This window comes from Ambystoma mexicanum, chromosome 3p, assembly GCF_040938575.1.
Source record: "Ambystoma mexicanum isolate Mex_15411 chromosome 3p, UKY_AmexF1_1, whole genome shotgun sequence".
NCBI classification, from domain to species: Eukaryota; Metazoa; Chordata; class Amphibia; order Caudata; family Ambystomatidae; genus Ambystoma; species Ambystoma mexicanum.
The window spans coordinates 105,748,931-105,767,890 of record NC_090925.1 but is presented as its reverse complement, the minus strand read 5'-3'; the positions used below and the strand labels follow the sequence as shown (position 1 = coordinate 105,767,890).

At 42.9% G+C, this 18,960-nt stretch overlaps 1 protein-coding gene across 7 annotated transcripts in view; it reads left to right on the top strand.

The window, feature by feature from the left end:
• The window catches only part of LOC138580128 (zinc finger protein 777-like), a 323,670-nt gene that overhangs the window by 135,606 nt on the left and 169,104 nt on the right, over positions 1-18,960 (top strand). For all 7 annotated transcript variants that reach the window (XM_069650431.1, XM_069650429.1, XM_069650428.1 and 4 more), the window contains exon 2: positions 2,137-2,263. In XM_069650431.1, coding sequence (XP_069506532.1) covers positions 2,137-2,263 — 127 coding nt within the window. The remainder of the gene's footprint in view (positions 1-2,136; positions 2,264-18,960) is intronic.

The window sequence follows — 18,960 nt, the reverse complement described above, 5'->3', positions numbered from 1 at the left end:
TAAAGAAGGGGTCCCAGACAATTACAGGCTGCTGTCAATGTTGGACGTATCGGGAAAGTTGTATTGTAGGTTTCTGCTTGGAGAGTTGCAGAGTAAGTTCACGTGATTGGGGATGCTTTATAGATACCAGATGGGACTCCGTCCCAACACTGCAACTACTCACAACATAAGGCTTCTTGACACCTTGTTAAAAAGAACTGCGGGCAAAGGATGTCCCTCATTAAACATACCATTTGTGGATTTCAAGGCCGCTTTTGACCGAGTGGATAGAGAAAGGTTGTGGTTAAAACTGCAGGATCTAGGATGCCCAGAACGGTTGATATTTGTAATTAAACTCCTTCATAACATCTATGTAAGAGTATGTCTGGAGGGGAGCATGTCTGGACTGATAGGAGTAAGCAAGGGAGTCAAGCAGGGTTGCATGCTGACTCCCCTGCTGTTTAATTTGAACCTTGCGGACCTGCCCGCTGGTCTCTTGGCAAGTTCTAATTTCCCCTCAAAAATTGGGACAGAGAGTGTCGGAAGCACGTTGTACGGTGATGATTTGGTGTTATTCGACCATGAACTTAGTGGAATGAACAGCATGTTAAACTTTACAAGTATGTGCACGAAAATGGCCTCACAGTGAACCTTTCCAAGACCAAATGCATGTTACTAGCACATAAACATGTATATAAAACAGCCCTGAATATAAAACTGGGGGAGATCGAATATGTGGGAAGCTATGTGTACTTGGGTCTTGAAATGAACATTAAAAATAATTATGAGGGCATTTTAGAGACCAAAACAACGAAAGAATGCCAGCTAACGCTTCTCCGAACATTTGCTTATGACACTCCGCGATACACTACACAGGGCATTCTGGTTCTTTACAAACAATGTTGACTGTCCAATGATCTTGTACGGGTTGGAGGCAATAACAATGAGGGACTTTATTTTGCTAGATCGTTTGGAGAGGAGGTTCTGGGGCACAGCACTAAATCTAGCAGCCTCCATCCCCATGGACTATTTACGGCTGGAATTTGGGATTGTATCATTAAGCACATTACTGCTTAAAAAGGGAGGGGCCTTGTATATTAAGTCCAAAGTGCCACCTAGGTGCCCATTTTTGGATGATTTAGGTAAGAGCTGTGGGCAGGAAGTAATAAACAGTGGGAAGAATGACAAAACCTGGAATTTCAAATTCTTCGACACCGTAAACTGGATGCCTCGTCCTGAGACCTGCTCCAATTTCGACCTGGTCAAGTCTTCCCTATTTAGAAAGGCCAACATCTGGGACTGGGTAAAGAAACTATACACATTTGGCAGGTCTCAGTAATTACTGTACGGTCACACATGTTACCCGCCGTTAGCTGAAACCCCAGCCGGATCTCCTCTTAAGCCCAAGCCCTGCGTTTTTGCACTTTATGTTCAGACTAAGAATGAACTCATTACCATTCCTAACATTTAAAGGCCCACAACTGGGAATCCCGAAAGAATTGAGATTGTCGGGCATGTAAATCATCTGAGCATTTGTTATGGCGAGGCATGTGATGACACAGTGCTGTGCACTCGGTCCAGTATATATCTGTCTGTTGGGTACTAGATTGCACAATTACAAATCCATTAAATCAGATTTGTTTTGGGAGTACTGCATAAATTCAGACTCCAAACAAATGCACATTGCACCTTACTCAGTTTGGAACATAGTGGAAAAGCATCTAGGAATGCGACATTTTAGACATGGGTGACGGAAGTAGCAGAGGCACTAGGGGTTATTACGAATGGTCAAAGTCTATAACTGTTTAAAAAGATTTTGAAGCAAGTATGAATTGGTACATTAATCGATAAAGATTTTTTAATATTTTAGTGCAACATTAATTGCTGTGATCGATTTAGATGAAAAATAATTTTTATGGTTTTAGTGCGAATGCATTAACTTTCTTTTATCTGTAAATATGTGATATACAAATTTGTATTGTTTTTTTAATGTCTCTTGTTAAAGTTCTTGTTGAACTATAAACAAGTAAAGATAAATAAATACATGTTAGTGGACAGGTATGTTATGGTTTAAGCAACAGGCATGAGTTCTTCTAGTTATGGAATGTGTTTGTGCTAAAATGTTTTAAATGCAAAACGTAAAATTGACTTTTCTAGGCACCAGTGACCTTTCGCGATGTTGCAGCCTACTTCTCTGAAACGGATTGGAAACTTTTGCACGACTGGCAGAAGGAGCTTTACAAGAAAGTGATGAAGGAAATTCACCAGGCGTTGCTCTCATTGGGTATGTATTACCACCTAGTCCAGATGCAGAATTTGTAGGACACCTTTTCATACTGTTCTCCCAACTATGTTTTCTCCTTGAATGCTTCCTCTGACTGCAGCTCTATATCAGCTGTATGGAAAGGGTGGAACGACTTTTGAATAGCTGCGTTCTTAGTTTCGACTTGTTGAGATCGTGTCCTTCTTGTTGCACTTTACCACACATAACACTTCTTCCTTAGTGATGTGTCATTCATCCCTCTTTTTGTACGTTTTTTGCATTGCGGGTTGCTGGAAGGTGAGCCTGCTGTTATGTGCCCTCATTGTAATTGGTTTCCTCTCCTGGCACTTTAATGAAAAGAACCCCAGATGCCTGACAGAACAGTGTTTGTTTTGCTTTGTTCGTTGTGTTGAAAGTGTGTGCCTGTTTCTATGAAAAGTATTTTCAAGGCTTTGTCTTGGGTCTGCGCCTCTAAACTTTACACCTCTGCTCTTGGGGCATTAATCTCCTCCATTGGGTTTTCGTACCAACTCTTTGCAGACAACACCCAAATAGTCTTCTCTTTTTCTGAACTCTCATCTGATCTCTCTATCACATTTCTGATTGTCTCTCTACCACTAAATATTAAATGGCTTTGCACTCTCTGATGCAAACTCTACCAGAACAGAGGTGCTCTTCTTCCTTGCCAAACACTCTCTCTCATCGCTTCCTCTGCCTATGCAGTTCCCACCTGACACTCTCCACTACTTTCTTTAGCTTGAAACCTTGACATAACCTTGTCCTCTAAGACCCTTCTAATACCTTTTCTACTTTCATCTCCAAAACTGCAACAGCAGCTTGCCTCAACCTCCTAAACATTAGGAAAACCAGGCACCCCCTTTATTTTGAACACTGCTAAGCATCTCTTAACCATCTCTTAACCATTCTTGTCTTTTCTAAACTGGACCAATGTGCCAGCATTCTCTTTGGTCTGCCCAAATAGGCTTTCCGTCCTCTCGATAAGATCATTAACTCTGCTACCAGGACTCTCTTTGAAATCCCTTACTTCACACCTGCTTCCTCATACGGTCACCAGGCTGGATGGCTGACGTTGCAAAACTGGGCCAGATTAAAATTTCTTCACCTGGTTCACAAATCTACCCACTGTATGGCACCTCTGTAACCATCCTCCTCTATCCAACTCTACAAGCATTCTTGTAATCTCCGCTCTACATCCTTCACTACCGTCGTGGCCTCCCTGTTCTTCCTCTCACATCCGCTCTTTCTCTCTTCTTGCTCCACGTACATGGAATTCTCTTTCGCCCAGACATCCGGAAAACAGTCCACACAGATTTGTTCAAAACCAAACTAAAGGTCTACCTCATTGCCTATGAGTTAAACTCTTAACCTACCTGTCATCTGCCTGCTGGTTAACATTTTTCCATCACCTCTAATCTGCCTCTGTCCCTCACTTCCTCTGCCTCCACTCTAGCACTTCACCCATCATGGTCACATCTGGCCAAACCGACTACCTGCACCTACAAATGTCCAATGTTGGTTGTCCTTAATCTATGTATGTTGAGTTATGTATTGTCTCTGGTGACTGTTCTATTTTCTCCCCTCCACAACCTGGTCAGAATGTCCCTCAAACTCACACCATTGTAAGAACCTCACTGCTTCCCTTCAAATCTGATTTCTTATGTATTGGAAGTTCTTTTCTGATCAAAAGAGCATTGCTCCTTCTGTATATAAATAAATGTATTTTTATTTTATTTTGAGTATTTCTTTGGGTGAAAACCTAGCTTTTGAAGACAATGGAGTGCTGTAAATCAGTAGTGGCTCCTGGTATACATTAGATATTTACAGGAGGAGGAGCAGTTTTTACAGTATAACCAGCCCTCCAGATAAGCTGCGTATAGGGCCATTTTACGCATGTAATTATGGCCATTACGGAGCATTTCATTTTCTTCTGCGTACAGTTTACGCTTTATTTATTTTCATTAAAAAGCCTACTTTCCTCCATTAGATGGCACTAGAGTGCAAAAGGTGTCTTGGATCTGCACCAACAAACACATTTCTTTTATCAGTGGCAGAGCCTTTCATATGCATGATAGATAAGTGAGCAACCCAAAGCGCCCATTTAATTATGTGTTTATATTAACATATCATTAAATGGGCGCTTTATATATCTATGATGTCTGCTAGATTGACACGCAAAAAAAATAACGTTGCTTTAAGTCACTAATCAAATGTTTTCAACATCATGAATAACTATGAGCTGGAGGTTTGTTGCAAAGAATCTCCATATCTGAGTTTATTATATAACATATTTTATTACATGTCTTAAATCACTGAAAGTACTGTTGGGTTAACTAGATCTTTCAGGTTGACATTATCTTGCATTCTGGGACTTATAGTATACCATTCAGGACGTGAACATTAAAGCCACAATGATATTCTTGGTGGCTTAAAACGTACCTGTAAGGATTTACATGTTGTCCTGTGGCGTTATTATGCAATTTGTGTTTTTTGTAAGTAAACTCTATAAGACATCATTACTGTTGGCCTTGAAATCCAAACTATTTGTACCAAGTAAATCTTGGAAGCTATATGGTCAAATTTTCAGAGTAGATTAAAATCCCTGCTTCACAGTTCAGGCAAGGTTTGTGATCCTGGTCCCGTCCCACACTCCCCCCTTGCCTACCCGCCCCATCTGTCTGGCCACCCCACTCTGTCCGGCCACCCCACTCTGTCCTTTTTGGATGCAGCCAGATTACCAGTAGGTCCTTGTTTTCCACTTCCACCACTCTTTAATCCCCCTCATGTGATTAGCGATTACGGGCTAAATTGGCTGTGATGCGTGTCATGCCAGAGATCAAGATTCTTGACTATCTTTGGAAGAAACCTATCGGGCAATCAGGACTGCTCACCTATGATGGAGATGGAAGATGGGGGAAGGTACAAGCGAGTTATTAATACTCAAGGAGTTCATATGAATTTATATTAAAGAAGCAGCAAGGAGTAAGCCACAAGACATATACACGTTGGGCCTAATTCACAGAAACCTTTTATAATGGCAACAGCCCATTGAAAAACGCTCAGTGAATTAGGCCCTTTGTCATGTTCATTATATAAATTGTCACTACTATTAATGGTATAGTTTAAACAGTGGAAAAGGGGTCAGTCAGGCTTTTTTGAGTAGTAACTATTTGGCAATAAATCACTTGTTATAGACATTTCTGTTTTTGCTAAAAAGGCACAGTGGCAAAATTAGTTGCCCAGGATCACACACTTTAGTGTTGAAGTAGAGATGTGGGACCAGTCTGCAATTTATGCACTTGTCTGCAATTCTTCCCAACTGTAATTGCCAGAATCATGTTTTTGGTTTTGTACACAAAGTAGATAGGTGTAGTGTGAATGCCACAAGAAAACACTTGGAGTCACAGGCAAACCCTCGCGTAAAGGGTGGAACCCTTGAAATATACAAACTGGCCCGTGAATCACAGAATACCGCTCTCTTAGAATGGATAGGGGATACTAGCCCATGTACTCGTCTGTCAATCTATTAGTCAATAATGCAAAATACCAGAGTTAGAAAATCTAAAACCATTACATATTATAATTTGAAATTTCATACACATATTTCATATAAATTGAATACACCAGTAAATTGGAGAATACTCTCATTGGATATATCAATAGAGTACTAAATACAGAGAAAACAAGGACATAAACAGAAAAAATCACCCCACAATAATGATGCAACCTAATTCCACAAATGCAACCCATAAATGGGTGCATAGGTGATCGAGTGGCTTACACACAGTGATAATACGTGATCAAAATTCACTTACTAACTATTCCACTAATCACCATTCGTACCATACACTCTCATGCATAAAATATGCTTCATTCATCCACATACACACAAATCAGACATAATTAAAAAACACACCCAACATGTTTCTTTCCTCCAACAAGTTATTCCGGGAAATTCATCAGGGGCAGACTAAAAAAAACAGAATCATTGCATATTAACAGTAATTAGTTTCTGTTAAACTTGAAAACTCTCTTCAAAGTCCAGGTACTTTGATAAACTTCAACTCCAATCTTTGTATTCGGGGAGTTAACACGTGGAAGACTTCATGGGGTGGTATCCCCTATAAAAGAGCGGTAAACAAACAATATAACAATTACGTTTGTGAATGTATCAAATACAGTTAACTTGGCACCTTAAATACATGATTATTATCGTACCAGGTCCATTAGAGCTCATCAATAGCTCAATTTAAAGGTTTCAACTAAGACATACTGCTGCAAATGTCCTCCTCCATTGACGTCAAAAAATGCTGTATTAGTATTACAAATCCCAGACACGATCAGTAGCTGAACACAAATATGTTCAAAATATCCAAAATCACATAAGTTAGAATCCCTGTGACCCAGGCCATGTATAAGAACTGAGACGAGTTGTGAGATCATCAGCAGACATATCCCGTGCAAGAAAGAACTAAGCACAGGGCAGGTGGATATCAAAATTAAAATTAAAAGGGCCTATCGGCCGGGCCCTATTTCATTCAAGTTAACATTCTTTATGATATTACCCTCCCTCTAAGGTCTGAGTCTTAAAAGATCATCATCCTTAGATGGAAAGATCAATTTAACTTTAACTGTTAAGCAGAGAATGTATTGTAAAATATGCTAAAATTAACTCACCAGAATATGAGGCAAGTTACCCACACCACATCGAAGTAGTTGTCGTTGAAAGATGCGACGTTAGTAATACATATCAGCCTCTCCGGATAATATATTCTGGTTCTACAGCGAATGACATAAACACCGGTTGAGGATACTACTCTCCCCGTTCGGATCGCTTGGCGAGACACATATACTTAGGTCGCCCATTGTAAACAATCATAAAAGGAAACCAATCTCTTACCCAGCAGATAGTGCCGAGAGTGTCCTCCAAAGGGAATTGCACTAATGAACCCAATGACGGTGTAGGGTAGCCAGCTCTCACACGACCGATCTGGTGCAAGGTCTGTGTCGCAGATGCTCGAGGTTAAGCTTATGGCTATCCAATTGGAACAACCAGAAGGCGTGTGAACTGACGGGAGAAAGAGCAAGAGACCTCAGGTTAGAATCTAATACCACCGTCGGTTCCAAATGTTAAAAGAGTGTATCGTATAACCATATTTTGGTGATCCTATATAGTCACCCTCTAACACTAGCAACATCGTCCCATTACTTCACGGACGCTTTCCCTAATCATAACTTAAATTTAGCAAGACCCATGTTCAACCCCTTGAAGATTCGATCCAGAATCTATTGACCCAACTCCTTCAATAGATGTGGATAGTGTTGGCCTCCTTCTAATGGTAGGTCTCCTCGGCACCCATCTAAACATATTTGAACATGTTGTCACCAGTTAGTTAATAAACTACCTCTATGTGTGTGTTCCGCCAAGTCCTGAAAATCAGCTGGTCGGGGCGGTGTACCGCCTCTTCTGGCGTCTTAATGGCCGATCAATCAGCGCGTGTGTCAGTTCACACCATAGGTCGCCAACTGTACAGCTCCTCTGGCGTCTGTTGTCCCGATCCGTGTTGGTATCTTTCATGTATCTGGGAGGAACCGTGTTTAAATGCGTTTTAGGCGCCTAGTAACTAACCAATCACAAGTGGACGATATTATCACGTGACCCATGTCGTGTCACATGACCAGAATGTATACCACGGGACCAATCCTTCCTGTAACCTCATCTCTACGGTTACCATTGCCCCAAAGTTCCCATCGCAAACCGCCGGGTGCAGACACCCGCGGGTACAGCACGGCGGGACGGAAAACCGCGACCGAAAAAAGAAGAAGAGGAAAGGAGAGAAGGGGGGCGCCACCATAGGTGAGCGAATTATCAAATCGTTGTGTACTGAGATCTCCCGTACACATACTGACCTTAATGCACCGGATGAGATTTAACTAAGTTTCTCAACTGGAATCAGTGTAAACTTAAACTACCCAGTCAAATTTTTCATTTAAACCGTTATGCATACTTTTGGTCAGAAAAATGAATTCACGTTCTTTTTTTGACAGCGCTATTCTGTCTCGGTTAATGTCATTACTCGGTTTCAACTTATAAATGATAGACCAGGAAAGATCTTGTACCTGGTGAATGCATTCTACCCAATGTTCTACCAGAGGAGCGTTCTTAATTTGGTTTTTAAGGCAGCTACGGTGTTCCCCTATCCGCAACTTCACCTTTCTCTCTGTTTTACCTATGTATAATTTGTTGCACGGGCACCAAATTACATAGATTACCCAACTCGTATTACAGTTGGTCAGCGTCTTCTGTAACCAGGGAGTTCTTAAACCTAAATCAATGGAAACGCTTTTCTTGGTGTAAGTACAGCAAGTGCATGTACCACACGGAAAGTGACCAGTCACTGCTTGTAGGCCCCAAAGTTGTGTAAGCGTGGGGGAAATGGTTGATTTCAATGATATATCGTTCCGAGTTATCTGTTCCTTAATATTACGGCTCCGTTTAAAGGCAATAATCGGTCTTGCAATAGGGTCACTGCCCTTTTCCAATATATCCCAATGTTTGCAGATGACCCGTTTAATGGTGTTCGACATGTGGCTATATGTGTTTACAAATATCAGCCGCTCGTTCTTCGCCTTTTCACATCTCTGCTCTTTATATTGGAGGAGTGAATCTCGATTATTGTTCTCCGCCCTTTTGCGAGCAGAGTTGACCGTCTTTTTCGGGTAACCTCATTTTATTAAACGCTCCTGCATGCTGTTAGCTTCTCTTTTGTAGTCTCCTCTCCTCAAACTATTTCTCTTCAGTCTGAGGAATTGTCCCAGAGGAAGATTTTCCCGTACATGCTTAGGATGGAAACTGTCATAATGGAGGATCGAATTCTTATCAGTCGGTTTATTAAATGGTTTGACAAAAAGTCTTTGAGATGTTGTCTGCCACAATAGTAATATCCAGAAAATCAATCGTCTGGTTGCTATAAGACGAAGTAAATTTCAAAAAAACATTCTGCACATTAAGCCATTCCAAAAACTCATCCAGTTGTTGTTTGGTCCCTTTCCAAATGACAAAAATGTTGTCAATGTAACGACGCCATAACCTAATGTTATGTCGAAAAGGATTGGTGTTTGTCATGACAGTCCCAACTTCAAACAGTTCCATGTACAGATTGGCTACACTTGGGGCTAGTGTCGCACCCATGGCAGTGCCCTGAATCTGTTTAAAAAAATTTCCATTGAAATGGAAATAATTCTCGGTTAGGGCCATTTCGGCACACCAGAGGATAAACGATATAGGTGTCTTGATAGTAATATGATCCTTTAAAAGTTTCTCCTTTAGCATTTCAAGTGAGTCCTGTTGAGGTATGTTAGTATATAGTGCTGTTACATCTAAGGCCAGGAGTAGTTCAGTTGACGGATCGAACGGTATTCCTTCTATTTCTACAATCACTTGTGTCGTGTCCTGGATATAGGACGCCATGTTCTTCACTAGTGGTTGTAGAAACCTATCTGCAAAACGAGATAGGGGTTCCAAAACTGAATTCACACCCGACACAATGGGTCTTCCTGGGTCTTCCTGGTGGTTGGGTTAAGGACTTATGAATCTTGGGGAGTATTTAGAATTGAGGGATTAAGGGTTTATCCTTAACCAGAAAATCTGCTTCTTTCCCTGTTATCCAACCTCTTTCTTCCGCCTTGATGATTTTATTGGAGATGACCTTTGCTAATCTCGACGTCGGATCATTTTCAAGTGGTTGATAACATGTAAGATCCAACAGCTGCCGATTACATTCCAATACATAGTCTGCCCGATTGAGGAGAACAATCGCTCCACCTTTGTCCGCCTTGCGGACGACTATTTCCTGATTATTTAGCAGATTCTTCATAGCTAAACTTTCAGCAGTACTCATATTATGGAAAGTAGTCTTACTGTTCGTCTGTTCCATTTTCTCTAAATCTTTGAGTACCCTATGTTCGAAAACTTTGGCCTCAGAACTGTGTGTGCCACTCGGAGCGCAAAAGTTAGATTTATTTTGGAGGCCTGATTCAGAAGTTTCTGTCACATGAGCGTTATTCTGGAAGAATTGATACAAATGAATTTTTCTCATAAATTGATGGAATTCTTGTCGAAATCGGAGTGGGTTATGTAAGTTGGTAGACACAAAACCCATACCCCTTTCGAGCAGTCTCATTTTGATCTGTGTTGGAACATAGGAGGAGAGATTCACCACAATGCCTGCATACTCCTTGTCACTCTGGGTTCTAAGTCCCAGGCCTCCGGGCTTCTCTCTAAAAAAGGTTGACCATTGCCCCTATTAGCAACAGTGCCTCTTGCTTGACCTCGATTTGTATTGTTTCTACCTCTGAAACGATTCCCTCTGTTTTGTTTACGGTAGTTTGTTCTTCCACGATTAGTAGGTGCCGAGTCATATGTGCTGCCATCACTTGAACTAAACGTAGTGTGAATGCCTTCAGCCAGATTTCGGCTTCTCCACTCGGAGACTGCTCTGCTTTCCATCACTGATACTCTTCTCTCAGCCCGGCATCCAAACTCTTTTCTATTCTTATTCTCTGTTGGGATACGCACGGGCCACAGCACTCTTATGACACAAGCACCCTTGTGGTCACGTCGGCGCCCGCCTTGGAAGCGCCCCTTTGACACTGCAACTTCCAGGTACACAAAGGCACTCGTACGTGCAGCCAATATGCAAACGCTACCTCAGGTGACATACAGAGACTTGCTCCGCCATGGAATAGTGAAGCGCTCCTTCTGTGTTTCCTGAATCTCTCTTTGACCGTTGCCAGACCCTGTTTAGTTCACAGACTGCCTGATCGTCCCTTGATGTCTCTTTGGGTTCTAAGTATCCACAGATTGCTTCCTTGGAATGATCTGGATTGGTTTGGAGTGTTTGTCTTTTCCTTGGATAGTGTCCAAATAGTCCCATCCTCATGTCTTTGGAGCGTCCTTCGTACTTTCCTTGGTTTTTCATCTCAGCGCCGAGTGCAGTGTCCTCTTGCTCTCCGGACTGGTGGAAAATCGTATTCTTCCCTAACTCGTCTATTTCTCCTCTTTCTGATCTTTTCCTGATTTCACCATCTCGTTTTCTTCTACGGTCCGTAATCTTGAGGTTACCTTTGATTCCTCACTTAATTTCTCTTCCCACATTCCTAATATAGCGTAGGTCTCTCAATTCCAGCTTTTCAATATTCACAAGGTTCGCCCACTACCACCATTTCACGCCAATAAATTGCTAACCTCTTCTCTTTTCTAGACTTTTCATATTGCTCGGCTCTGCTTATCGGGCTCTCTTACTACTGTCTAGCCCCTCTTCGCTCCATCTACAATGCTTCTTTTTGCACTTCATTCTTACTCTCCCTGCGCTTCCATTTATAATGCATGCTGTTCCAGTGCCTGCTTATCTTTTGATTCCTGTCTGCTTTTCCACTTCGTGTGCATTGTGTTTAAATGCAAAATGTCAGGCTCCCCCATACTTATCTTCTCTGCTCTCTTTCTATACTCCTATTTGTTTGTTGCATTCTCAATCTGTTTCTTCTCTCCACTCCTAAACCTCTCTGTGCAACCTCTCGCTTTCACTTCTTTTCCCTTCTGGCCCCAAAGTTTTGGAACAATTTGCCTCTCTGTCTGCTCTTCCTCTTCTCTATCCTCCTTTCGATCATCTCTCAAGATTACATCTCATGAACCTTTTTTTTTAAATTTTGTTGTAGTGCTGTGTGATGTGAAAAGTTCCTTTTAACTATATATTTTTTTAACTATTTCATGTAGCATTCCTTTTTACAACTCATAAAATACAAAGCATAAGACAAACAAGAAGGACTCTTACATTAGTACAAATTAAAAGAAATGCCATGTTATGGCATAATTCATCACATTTAGCAACTTTTCTAGTTGACATTTTCATAGCATATTCGACGTCATCCCTTCTAAGAAAAACCAGGTCACTTTACCTTTACCGTACACATATAAAACATGAGAAGTAACTAATGCTAAAGAGTTAATATGAACAGGTAATCGGCTGCTCTGCTGTATTCTCTTTCATCCTACATCAAAGTTTGCCAACACCTCTTGTATAAAACGTATTGCAGCCAGAGACCATTTAAAAGATTTATCTAAGAATATTGGTTGCCATAACCAACCTCGCTGAGCATTTTTAAGTCTTTCAAGGCGTGAGCAAAGTGTGTGTGCTGTTGCTCAGTAAGAAAGGGACAATCTACCATCAGATGGTAAATTGATTCTACTGTCTTTTCTTTCTTACAAAACCTGCATAGCCTTAAACCCCAGGCTATGCCCCATCTTGCTTTTATGATTTCATTTGTAGAGTACAGGTTCAGTCGTAGGTGTAAACACTGTGACCGCCAATACTCCCCTGGACATATACTCAGATAATGGGGCATGACATTATAAGGCCTAACATCCAGAAGTAGCCTTGCAAACAAGTGATATTCCCTGACACACACCCACACAATGGTCCTTATCCAGTTTCTCTCCCAGATCCTCTTTTATACCTTTTGCGGACCCTCACAGCACCTATTTCCTCCCAAATTCAGTCTGCTTCTAGCACAATTAAAGTGAGTAATAGAATGAAGTTCTACTTGTAAGATGTGCTTCTATGTTTAGCAGCTTGACATGCACACATGTATTGTTTTGTCAAATGTTCTTAACATCATGCATAACATCAGCAAGCTGAAATTTGTGACAAACAGTTTCTATACCTAGGTAATCTAACAGCTTATTTGAGTTTGTGTCGATTTATTTTGTATCCTGGGACTTGCAGTTTTCCATGCGGGATCGGGACAATATTCTTTTGGCTCAAGAAGATTCTATAATGATGCACATATTCTCATGTTGCCACTTGGCCCTGTATACTCGCCGCCTATGGGAACAATCTTTAAACCCATTTGTCAGCTCATAGTAAAGTCACCCAGCACAACAGACAATGTAGTGACATAAGGGAGTGTAGCAAATAGGAATTACTCCCAAACACATAAAAGCTTCCGTAACCAGTCATTTGAATGGCTCCTATTGAAATGGCTAGGCACTTTACAAGAATATGGCATTCAGGCTGACAAGGAGAGAGCCAAGTGAATCATCACTCTACTCTGCTATTGGATGAGCTAGGCCCCACCTCTCCGGTGAGAAAGCACAGAATCTGAGAAGGAAATTGTGATTGGGCACCACATGGTACACAGAGGAATCTAAACACAAACAGCATAATGCCTGGGAACCAGAAAATAATATAGCAGCATTAAGCCCAAGGTGATAGGAGGAAAAAGCAAGGTGATGCACTGATCGCACACGTGTCAGCCAGAGATTTCTTTTAAAATGTGTTCCCCATTTTTAAACCAACCAATTGCTTCTCGCTGCATACCTTTTATGACAAAAGTGGTAAACGTTCTAACTATCTTTGTATTAAAATAAAACTGCACACAAATGTTGAATCTTTATTGAGATCTTGTTGCAATTAACGTCCTTTCCTATTGAAAACATTGATACAAACATTGCTAACCATTTAGGTTGGATTGCTAATCAAAATGTATTTATGTCGTGATTTTGACTAATCAATTTTACAAAACTAATGTATGCCTTGCTTCGGATGCTTGGGCATTAGAAACCATAGCCCAAGGTTACTGCTTTCCCTTCATTCAAAGACCTCTGAACCATCCACCGGGTAGCCATTCTTTGAATGTTCCAGATCCGCTCCTTGTACATGAAGTTTGGACCCTGCTAGAGAGAGGTGCTATAGAACCGGTACCTGTAGCAGAGGGGAACAAAGGATGGTACTCTCCATATTTCCTAATCCCCAAGGAAGACAGGGGACTGAGACCCATCTTGGACTTGAGATACTTCAACAAGTTCCTCAGGAAGGACAAGTTCAAGATGGTCACTCAGGTCCTTCAGGCCCTCCAACTCCAGGATTGGATGGTGTCATTAGACCTTCAGGATGCTTATTTTCATGTGCCAATCCATCTCAAGCACAGGAAGCACAGGAAGTACCTCAGGAGAAGGGGTATTCATGTCTACCCCTACCTGGACTATTGGCTGATCAGGGCGCCTTCTCCAGAACAAGTCCTGGGTCATCTGAACGTCACCTGCCACTGTCTCCACAGACTTGGCTTCTACCTCAATTACACAAAGTCCATATGAAACCATCTCAAAAGCTCCAGTTCCTCAGGGCCGTACTGGATACATGCTTGGGAATGTTCTCGTCACCCGAGGTGAAAACTCAAGACATTCTGCAGATGGTCTCCAAGTTTCAGAGTGCTCAGCGTCTCCCGGCCTTTGCCTTTCTGGGTTGGCTCGGCCTCATGGCATCTTGCATTTTTCTGGTGCCAGAGGCTCGCCTGAGAGTGAGATCCCTTCAGTGGGCTCTCAGGACACAATGGTCTCAATTCTCGGGCAACATGTCAGACCTAATTCAGGTTCCAAGCAGGGTCGCCCAGGATCTCCTGTGGTGGGCCTTTGAGGACAACATTATGAAGGGAGAACCTTTTTGGCAACCATAGCCGGAGATAATGGTAGTGACAGGCGCTTCACTCACGGGGTGGGGAGCCCTCACCAATGATCTGACAATCAGCGGTTGTTGGTCTCCATCAGAGTCCAAACTACACATCCAGTCTTTTGGAGCTGAGAGCAATCATGCTTGCGCTGAAGGCTTTTCTGCCCTCTGTTCAGGGAAAGAATGTCCTGATAATAATTGACAACACACTGACCATGTACAACCTCAACAAGAGAGGAGGTGTAGGGTCACTACCATTGTGCAGAGAGGCAATGCAGCTCTGGTACTGGGCAATTCAAGAAGGAATCTCCCTGTAAACCATTCACCTAGCCGCAGAGGAGAATGCAACGGGGAACACTCTGATAAGGCAAAGCACACTCTTCCCATGAGTGGGAACTATCTCAGGAAGTTCTTCAAGAGATCTTCACCCTTTGGGGAACCCCCTCAAGTGGACCTGTTTGCAACCAGTGTCAACAGGAAGTGTGAACTGTACTGCTCCAGGGAATTTCCCCCAAGAGGAGCTCTAGGAGACGCGTTTGTGGTGGACTGGGAGTTTCCACTCATGTACGCGTTTCCTCCAGTCCCTGTCATTCCTCACATGATCAGGAGGTTGAGAAAGTTCGGGAAACACATGATTGTAATGGCCCCGGATCGGGCCAGGAGGCCGTGGTACCAAACCTTCTGGACATGTCCATCTGCCCCCCCATATATCTTCCACAAAGAGAGGACCTTCTCTCGCGAGAGGATGGTCGGGTTCTCCATCCAGAGAGCAAGACACTCAGCCTTCACGCATGGTTTCTGAGAGGATGAAATACAAGGATTGCGACTGCCCTGATGACGTAATGGAGATTTTGCTTCACCTAGAAGGCCAGCAACAAAGTCGTTGTACCGCTACCGTTGGAACAAATTCTGCAGCTCCAACGGCAGCGCTCGTCTGAAGAAACTTCATATTTTAAGATACCGCTGGTGATACAGTTCCTGAAGGGACTCCCCTCCATCTCCTTTTCAGGTTCCAGTTTGGGACCTTAATCTGTTGTTAAAATGTCTTGTGTGCACCATTCATGTCACGTTCAAGGCTATTTTGTTGGTAGCACTAACTTCAGCCCATAGAGTGAGTGAGTTGCAGGCACTATCATCCAAAGCACCCTTTACAGTATTCCACAAGGACAAGGTCATCCTGAGAGTTAAGCTTTCATTTTTGCCTAAGATCAGATTTTCATGTAGGACAAAAGATTGTGTTACCTGCTTTCTATCATCCACCACATCCTGGCAAGGAGGAAGAGAGGTTGCACAGATTAGATCCATGTAGAGCGCTAAGATTCTACATTTCTAGAGTAAGCTGGACTAATAGCAGTCTACAGCTGATTTTTGTGGTGTTCGTGTTGTGCTGTGAGTCAGACTTTGCCAGCAGTCTGTCATTCCTGTTTACTACTGGAGAAGGAGAAGGAGGGGTTAAAACCCCAGCATCTCGCAGAGTAATAACAGATCATAGCAGTTCACGGCTGATACGGAGAAGACTAAGTGCCTCCCTTTGGACTGTATGGTTATGACAAAGCCAGTTGGGGATATGCTGCGCGGTTGCACCCAGCTTCAAACTCGCTCCAAAGACAAAGGTGAGACTGTACTTTCATCCATCCCACTGTTTACTACGGATTGCCCGGATGAATCATCCTTTCACCCCTTCCCAGTCGGCAGCTACACCTTCGCTTGTGCCCATATCTACACCTTTATCCTCTCCTCCGAAGGCAAGCTGCAAATCCACCATACACGGCACTATATCTAAACCGCTTTTTTGGGCCCCGGCCTCCTGCCCTACCCCCTTATGACTGGATATCACTGACGATGAAATGCTCACTGCAGAGCGGGGGGAGGAGCTGCCTCCGCACACGGCGGGTGAGATGCTGTGGACTAGTCCGGTACTGTGACACTAATTTTACTGGATTGGGGGACTGACCCGGATTTAGTTGGGCCGCAGTCACTACTCCTGTCTAAGGAGATTGTGGTGGATTCTGTTAGAGGCACAGGTGAGCGGATGAGGCAGCTCTTGGACAGATCCCTCTGGGAATTGGCCAGATGGCCATTAAAATGATAAACCTTTACCCCGCAAGGATCGCATACATGATTCTCAGGACCTTATGACGGGGGAAAACTCTGAGTAATGAAGAGAGGCCACTAGCAACTCCAAAAGCTCGATCATACTCGACGTTGGCTCTTCGGCAATCACAGGACATTGCCCTGATTGAAGTGTCCTTGAACAACAAAGCAAATTGGAAAAAGAACAATTATCCAGCTCAAATGTCTGAGCTCTCGAAGAAACTGGATTCCCCTACACCTTTGGGGGTCCCCGACTCAGCGAGTACTTTACACCAGCAACCACAGAGAATGAGGGGACACAAGGGAAGTCATGATGGAAGTACCGCCCAGCCTGAGAAAGCTGTGGGTGGGACCCAAGTGGGCTGCTCATCGGCTATGGGTGTCGAGACTCTGATGAATGCATCTTACAGGAGATTCTTGCCGATATCAGCCATCCGGCAGGATTCGATATCGGGTTCTAGAAACATCTCATTGAGTGACTTTGCCTTTTCACCTGAATATCAATGATCAAAGATTACATCAGGGGAACTTTTCGATGCAACAGATCCAAGCCTCGATCATGTCAGCCTTGTCTATATATTTGACTCCCTTTATTGAGCTGCATGAGGCCATCATTGAGGACTTTAGGTACCAAGCCACTTTATTGGCTGTGTCCACTCCAAATTGATAGAAAGCATCTGCGGCGAAATTTCAATCCAGATTAGACGACGAACCAGAACAGTCTAACAAATGGCAGACTAGATTGAGCGATATGGCAAGAGCAGAACAATCTAATAAGATACTATTGATGGAAGCTATTTTGGATTTACAAAAATGGGTTAGGAGATGTGTGATTGCCAGGGACAAGCAATGTGCTAATTGTGATTGTAACTGGCGGGAACCAATGCAGATAAATCCTTCAATTAACGACGTAATCCAGAAAACATTTCATCACCTTCCGGTAAGCATTGTTTCTTCAAATGCTTTAATCCCTGGTCCAGGGGCAATCCTCTTTGGAGGAGTCTGGTGAGCAGATACCCGTCTCGGGGGTCATAACTGTTATCGCTGACCCCCTTGCAGAGGTGGGAGACTCTTCTACAACTGCTCCAATTAGTCAGGTGTATCATGAACCTGTGATAACTTCTTCAACCTTAGGTGGTGGTTCTGGCCCTTCGGAAACAACCTACTCTATCTTTGCCAAGAAGCAGCAACTCAAGTCTTCCACATTAATTCAGGAAAAAAATCAGAGAACCAGTCCCAACGAAAAAAAGCTAAATCGAATTTCTTCTAGAGCGTTTCTACGTAACCTGAAGTCTCCTCAGGCTTTGATTCAGAATCATCAAGAGAAAAAAGGGAAATCTCAGAGAGAGGCTTTCGATCCATCACAGACCCCTGAAACTAATAGCAATGGATTGGTTAATTTTGGACGGAAAGTGCGGTCTTCGCATGTTTCTGACATGGATGGCAGTGAGGTGGCCTCCATTATGGACTTCTCCATTTATTCAGTTGAATCTTTAGAGGAGACGCTGAATTGGAATCAGCAGAAACTTGTGGTTACTCCTCGAGAAGAGTCCTCAGAGGTGGGGTCCCATGTTTCACAGAATGTGTTTGGGCTCGAACAGCCTCACCCTGTTGAATCTGGTACTAGGAGTTTTATGACCTTGGCTGATCGACGATGATGGACGGAACAGATGCTGGCCCATGCAAAACTGTCTGTGTCTTTTACGTCGAAGGTTAATAAATCCCCAGTCTTCATTATGTCCAAGGACAATAAGCCTCGGCTGGTTAAAGAGGCTTTGACAAAGGAGACGCAGCAAAATGAACCCTTGATGCTTTCTTCAGAGCGCTTAACTAGGATAAATTATGGTCTTATCCTTAATAGAGCGAATGTGATGATCCTGTTACATCAAATACCGGCTCTTCGCTCAATCTCATCAAGGGACAATTGGGGTGGTGGAGTTTCTCGACGAGGCAGAGCAGATAAAGTGAGACTACATGTAAGGTTGGAATCAATCATGGAAAGGATATGGGCAGAGGCTTCCTCATTCTGGTCCTTACATTTTGACCTTACCCAAGTCCAGGTGCTTGAATCCCTAGAGCCCGAGTCTTCTTGTAAACAAG